Below are 7,442 nucleotides of genomic sequence, written 5' to 3'. Positions count from 1 at the left end.
TATCATGATATAAGTATTTCAATTCATATCAGTCGATACTGATATATATATTAAATTAATGGAGTTGTTTTTTTTTTTTTACCGAATCAAAGTGAGAACAAGTATTATATGGGTTAAAGGTGAACTACAATAAAACAACTCTCCACAGAAAAAGTACAATTCAAAATATCTTTGAAAAATTTTTAATTTTCAAGGAATCTGGCTCAAGCAGTGCTACCGAAAATGCTTATTTGTGGAAGATGCTACACCCCATTACTGATACAGTCAGTTACATTACCCTTCATTCAATGTTCATACAATGTAAATGTAACGCACTAACAGAGATGGGCATTTCGTCCCAGTGACGGTAGAGGACGCCCATTTTGTGGACAGACGGAGGATGAGGAGTCTTTTAAAAAGGATGGAGTGAGCAAGGACGGAAGTGGGTCCCAAACCGGGTCAAGTACAGACGTGTTGTGTTGGGTTCTTTTAAAAAGCAAGACCACTGTTCTCTTCTGCAATACCACGGAGCCGCCTTTAACTCCCTGCACAGTGCATCGCACTTTTCATGTTCCCTGCAACAACCCTGTAAGATTGCGCAGGCATAGTCTGCCCTCTAGTGGTTCAACACATGTAATACCATGGATAACGCCACATGCAGGCGCTACACAGACGACTGACAGAATCACGCCCCGCCAATCTTTTGTGTGTAATCCGGGATAAGGCATGTATTGGATTTGGGAAAAGAGTGGATAGCAATTTTGTTATGTTTCCTAACTGTTAATATTTACAAACCTATCCCTTTGCATGCGAAGTATGTCCTTATCTGGGACTGGAACATCTCTTGAGCGTAAAATCTCTGCCAGAAGTTGTTGAAGTGGAAGTCTTTTTGTTTCCTTCTGAAATAACTTATTATTTTATTATTTTATTTTGGGGGTGGACAGATGGAATGTAAGGACGGAAGCGCTTCAAAAGGACGAAGACGGACAGGGTCAGAGGACGATGATTTTTAGGAATAAGGATTCATTCATTACAGCTGACTAGCCATCATAATTCTACTTTAAATTGTGAGTGGACTCATTATTGCCATGGGATGTTATTGTTTTACCTGACTGTGACTTCATGGCAATGCTGAGCACCGGTGCACAAATGTATCTAATCTAATCATCAGAGGTGGGCATTTTACTCAATTTTGTGAGACACTTAGTCATGCTTATGGCCTGAAAGACAACTCAAAGTGCACGCTGGAACCCTGAATGTGCCCAGCTGCTGCCAGCATGTGGCAGTGTTGCGCTCTATTGGCGCAATGCATTGAAGAAGCCCAGAGACACACATACCCAGAGGAAGCCTCGGCTGTTTGTGGACCACAGACTTGTTGCCAGAGGGCAGCCATCTCATATTGTTACTGTTAATGACAATTTCTGTTCGGTTTTCGCTAAAAACACTTATGAGTGTGTGTTTCATGCTTGGATCCCTGACTGGAGTAATGAGAGCCTCTCAAAGAATGCACTTCACTGCTTGCATCAACCATTCAGAGTATATTATTGTCTCAGTATCGTGAATTGTGATCTAGCCTACAGAGGTTAGGTTTACATTTGCAGGGATTTTTTTTTGTAATGCGAACAAATCTTTGAGTAGCACTCAGGGATTACATATAACCTAATGAGAGACATTTAGAAATTGCATTCTTACATATTAAATAATCTTTTTTCTTTACACAATGTTGAACTATTCAACAAAAGCCTTTTAAAGGTCCCATAGTCATCCCAGCAAATATTTTTCAACATCTCCGTCAGCCTGCTTCAGCCGAACACAACATTGTGAACTACATAGACCATGATACTTTGTACTGCTGAGCTGAGCCAATACGAGTGCATGACTGGCCAAGCCTATTTCTTTGTGAATGCTGCATACATAATAATATGTACCAAAACACAATATTGTAATGTTTTTTTTTTCCTCATGAGTGTTTTTTTTACAATATTGTGAGCTTTTATACAGACCGTGAGCTTTTTATACATCGCCAACCTCCCTACAATATCGTAATAATTATTGTATCGTGAGGTTCACATTGTGATATTATCGTATCGTGAAATTTGGATATTGTGACATCCCTAGTGTCTACCAATAATTCCTGGCGAATACATTGTGTCCTGTGTAAACCTAAAGTGCTTGCCACTGACAAGAATTCCCCATCCAATCTGAGCAAACATGTACAAACAAAATGTCAGTACTTTTCCAATCCCTGGAAGTTTGTTGCCTTGAAATTTTGATTTCACCCATTTTTTTTTTTTGAATGTGGAAAAATGTGAGAGAGGTGAACAAGCTGTTGCGCAACACTGACAGGCAGTTTGCCACTGCATTGAGTCAGAGAACACCTGTTGCTTTTTCTAACATATTCACTTGGTATTTATCATTAAATATTTGTTAAAACACACCTGGTAAGATAAAAGCTCAAATCCAACATGTTCAATCTGTGTAGCTATATACTGTTGTACTTTTTTTTTTTTGTCAAGATGGCGGAAAGTGCGCCCGTGTGTTCGACGACCCTCTTGACAATTCGGTTCATTTTACTGTTTTGGCTGATTGGTGCTTCATTCACGAACGCTCTGCTTGTGTATGATCGCCAAAACTTTATTGGACTTGCGATACGGCGTTGGAAGTTCGGGCGCGTTTGAGCACGACTGGACGTCGTTGACGAAAAAATCGTTTATCCTGAGGAAGCTATTTCTTTCCAACAACTTGAATTTCCTCTGCCTGACGGAGACTTGGACTGGTACCCACACTTCTTTAAGGAGATTGTCCGAACAATTCGTAAATACGTTTTGGCCATTATCATCAGCAGCCTGTCTTCCTGCGTGGTCCCCTAACATTTTAAGCATACCCCTGCTGAAAAAAATGGCCTTGAACAAGCTGTGTTATTGAATTTTTAGACCCATTTCCAAGCTGCCTTTACTGTCTAAAATTCTGGAAAAAGTGGTGTACTCACAGCTAAGATCTTACTTGGATAAACACAATGTCATGGAAGTTTTCCAGTCAGGCTTCAAGATGCATAACACAGAGTCAGCCCTGTTTTTAATGACACCCTCCTGGCAAATGAGACTGGAGACCACGTATGTCTCGTTTTGTTGGAGTTGACTGCAGCTTTCGATACGGTAGACCATAGTATTCTTTTGACTCGCTTGCAACACCAAGTGGGCATTAGTGGATGCGCTCTAGAGTGGTTTTGATCCTATTTAGCTGGCAGGACTATTTCTGTTAGCCTAGGTTCCTCTGGTCCCGCTCTGCCCCTCTAATGTATGGTGTTCCACAGGGTTCTATTTTGGGGGCATTGCTGTTCTCATTGTATTTGCTGGCCCTGGGCTCCATCCTCCGAAAACACGGTATTTCCTTCCACTGCTACGCGGACGACTGTCACTGAATTTCCTCAATTTCAACGAAAAGAGAACCAAAGTTATAGTGTTCGGTCCCAGTGGCTCGTCTCCATCCCACCCTGTTGACCTAGGCTCCCTGTCTTCATATCTAAAGCCAACAGTCTTAAACTTGGGTTTTAAAATGGACAGTGATCTTAAATTGGACCAGCAAATCAGTGCTGTTGTAAAGTCAAGCTTCTTTCACCTTAGACAGATGGCTAAGGTAAAGCCCCTCCTTTCCCATCAGCACTTAGAAACAGATATCTATGCCTTTGTCACATCTCGGCTAGATTACTGCAATGCACACATTTTGGAGTCAGCCAGTCCTCCCTCAAACGTCTCCAGTTGGTCCAAAATGCTGCTGCCCGCCTACTAACTGGAGCTCGGAAGATCGAGCACCTAACACCAATTCTGGACTCCCTTCACTGGCTCCCAGTGCATTTCAGGGTTCAATTTAAGATTTTCCTATTTGTCTTTAAATCATTGAATGGTCTCGCCCCGGCGTACCTCTCCGAGCTCCTCCACTCCTACGCACCTTCCCGCAGCCTCATGTCTGCGTACCAGGCGCTGCTCGAGGTGCCGAGGACCAAGCGGAGCCTCAGAGGGGATCGAGCCTTTTCTGTCGCTGGTCCTTCCCTCTGGAATGACCTCCCATTGGTTGTTAGGCAAGCCCCCTCTCTGTCCATTTTTAAAACCCGGTTGAAGACACACTTCTTTGCTCTGGCTTTTGATCAAACCTGAAATTTTCGGCTCTTTTTCTTTGTCAATTGTATGTAGTGTTTTATGTTAATTTACTGGCTTTATTTATGTATATTTTATATATTATTTATTTATATCTATATTTATTCATACGTGTATCAAAGCCTTTTATTGTTTTTTTAATTTATTGTATTGTTTGTAAAGTGCTTTGTTACAGCTCTAGCTGTTATGAAATGTGCTGTATGAATAAAATTGTATTGTATTGTATTTGTACAATTGCACTGTAACACTGGGTTAAATTAATACCAACATCCTCACTAGTAATAGTTTAGGCTAATGTTGAAATCCGGTTTAGCTTTACGAACCAACAGACAAATGAAATAAAACACAGGATCTTAATTTATTTTCTTTCAAGTGATACATCTATGTATACGATTTCATGGCCTTGCATGATACGTACGGTACATTTCACCATTAGATGATTCTTTGTTAGCAGTTTTTCTTCATTTTTTACATTCTGCAAGCTATGTACAGTATATGACCTAACAGGTCAATATACTGTGTGGGTCACCCAAAAAAGCTTTAAAGGAACGTTTAATTAACATTAACTTAGAACTCAATACTTAATGAAATGTTGTGTACAGTAGAGCAAAGTACAATACTTGACTTAAGCCACACGGGCTTAAGTTGAGCGGCGAAGGTTTGCGAACGTAATGAAAGTTGGTCACATTTTTTTGCAACAAGAAAAACTGTTCGCGCCCATTACAATTATTGGCGATCGTCTGGAGAACGTCTTTGTGACCATTTGCGACCTTGAACGAAGCCTGACGAAAAATCAACATCCACTAAGTTCGCAAACCTTCGAGGCTTTAGGAACTCTTATTCAATAATGGTTTTACTCTATTTGCCTTCCACACACATACAGGTTTTCAAGTGTGTCCTGATTGGCATGGCATGAGTGCAAACAACTAATCAAATCAAAGGAACATTTCTTCATGAAGATAGCATAAATATATTCTTTCATTAAAGCCCCACCTTAAACGAACCGCCACCCCTCCATGACTCAAGTGCCAGAAACCAAGCATTGGGTATATAACAGCACCAGTTGAAACGAGAGAGGAGACACTGGGTCACATACAGTATGAACATACCTGCAAAAAAAACCAAACAAACAAAAAAAACATTGTATATACAGTATAAGAGAAAAAAAAATTCCTAAAATCACAATTGACTTTTCCCTTTAAAAAAAGCAATATTGCACATATAAGTGGCCCAACTCCTCCCTCATTGGTGCTTTAGTAAAAGCGAGTCTTAAAGGGTTGTTTGGGGTGCCAATGAAGATAAGTGAAGGTGGTCTGAGCTAAAGTGTGAGCCAAGCTACAGGAAAACTTCACAAACACCAATAAATCACGACGACTATTAAGTGGCTGCCACCCCAGCTTGTAAAAAGTAACCTACTGTACGTGAGGCAAGTGAGCCAGAAATTGACTGCAGTACTGCTAAGCCTTGACAGACGTGTGGTAGCTGCAGCGCTCCACATATCAACATCAGTCTATCGTGTCTCCATACAACATATTGCGGCCATTTAGAAGCCTTTTTTTTTAACAGCGCAATCACAATTTTTATTTTTTTATTTTTTTTTTAGAAAAAGCGCACGCACACAGCTGCATACTGTATAATTTACAGTAGATGGAGACACTTATACAGCTTTAGTAAAGCAACAAAAAGACCTAAATCGCCTTTGACAATAAAGCAGCAGTTTAAACTGCTGTATTTTCTTTAAATACTGAAATATTTCACTCATCAATAAAAGTCCGTTTTCAAGAGTGAGTGAGTATACCCGAGGGCTCCTCTGCTTCTTGGGCGAAAATGTCCTCTTTTTTTTAAACTGGTTTGTCTTGATACAGTTTCTTAATGTGCTTCCATCCAGGATGGGGAGGACTGCGGTGACGGAACGAGGCGTGTTGTGTAGTACTGTACCGAGGTGAGAGCAAACGTCCTAGCTGCCGTCATGTGAACAACTATTCGGCCTACAGCACAAAAAGCATTCTATCTTCATTTTAAAATCGTTTCATTCACAAATGATAATCCAAGATAGCAGGGAGAACAAAAATACTCAAATCTTTCCCATACCTTTGGGATTCATCAAAGTTTGGTGAACATTTCATAAGACATCACATTTCTGCTTAAAGTATAAAATCACACGTTTACCACCACCCACTATGAGCAGTGTACCCCACTTAATATTTTTGACAAAAACTTCAAAGTAGGGCTGCTGGGGCTACAGAATTCATACTTCAAACTATCCATTGCCAAACACATTAACATCAAACAGAAAAAAACAAGCTGAATAAGGGCTAAAGCTTAATTTTACCAAATCAAATTGATAATATACATCTATTCTGTAAAACGGTGACATGTATAAACATGGACTTCAGTGTACAGCAAAAATTTCAACAACTTCAAAATGTCTTTCTTCCACGCCCGAGTGCTATTCCATAACTAATATATTCCTTTAACAAATACGATTCCCCATTGATTGTTTGTCTTGTTTTTCCCCAGGAGCTTTTGCTAGCAGAGTGGTCTCCTTTTGGGTCGGATTCCTTTCCCCCCGCCTGACGGCATGCATGCATGCAGAAGATAGACAGGTGGTTTCAGGGGAGGAGAGTGACAGAGTGATAGACGGGACATGAAAGTGAGGTGCAGCGGGATGGTGGGGAAGAGTCGGGGACGGAAAGGTGCGCTTTCAAAGGCCTATCCATCGGTGCCGTTCTTGTTGGGTGCGCTGGTATTGATGGTCGTGCCGTCCGGCTGCTGGCCGTCTTTGCGAGGCGGCATCCTTTCGTTTATCCTGTCCAGGCCGCGTGCCTCCTCGAAATTACGAATCTTCCTCGTAGGAGAGAATCCTTGGATGGCTGGAAGGCAGAAGAGGAAATAAGATGACGAAACGCCACAAACATTCCACGAAGAAAGCTACTTAAAGTGGAAATCAACCCAAACACATTTTTTCAAGAATATGTTCTGAGTAGGCCCACTAGTTGAAACACGGTATTCTGATTAATATTGCGTTTGTGGAATATGAGCTAAGCAGCAAAATCCAGCCCTTTTTAGCCATCTCAGGGGGCGGACATTTTGTCACTTCAGTCGACTGAAAATGACATCACAACTACTCAGGGCTCAGGTAACGACCAATCACGGCTCAGCTTTAGAAAACAGGTCAGACGTGATTGGTCGTTACCTGAGCCCTAAGTAGTTGTGATGTCATTTTCAGTCGACAGAAGTGACAAAATGGCCGCCCCCAGAGATGGCTAAAAACGTGTGATTTAACTCTTATTCCCGCAAATGCAATAT

The 7,442-nt window shown here is 41.1% G+C and overlaps 1 protein-coding gene across 3 annotated transcripts in view; it reads right to left on the bottom strand.

Moving 5' to 3' along the window:
* Positions 1 to 4,472: 4,472 nt before the first annotated feature.
* ppp3cca (protein phosphatase 3, catalytic subunit, gamma isozyme, a) overlaps positions 4,473 to 7,442 on the bottom strand; it is a 46,175-nt gene continuing 43,205 nt past the window's right edge. For 2 of the 3 annotated variants that reach the window (XM_086030530.1, XM_086030533.1), the window contains one exon: positions 4,473 to 7,006. In XM_086030530.1, coding sequence (XP_085886656.1) covers positions 6,846 to 7,006 — 161 coding nt within the window. In that variant the 3' untranslated portion in view covers positions 4,473 to 6,845. The remainder of the gene's footprint in view (positions 7,007 to 7,442) is intronic. The other variant, XM_086030532.1, reaches the window with a different exon arrangement.

The sequence above is a fragment of the Filicampus tigris genome, chromosome 5 (assembly GCF_054856515.1).
Source record: "Filicampus tigris isolate MCC_2025a chromosome 5, RoL_Ftig_1.0, whole genome shotgun sequence".
Taxonomy (NCBI): domain Eukaryota; kingdom Metazoa; phylum Chordata; class Actinopteri; order Syngnathiformes; family Syngnathidae; genus Filicampus; species Filicampus tigris.
Note: the sequence above shows the minus strand (reverse complement) of the source record. Positions and strands in the feature narration are given on the sequence as shown.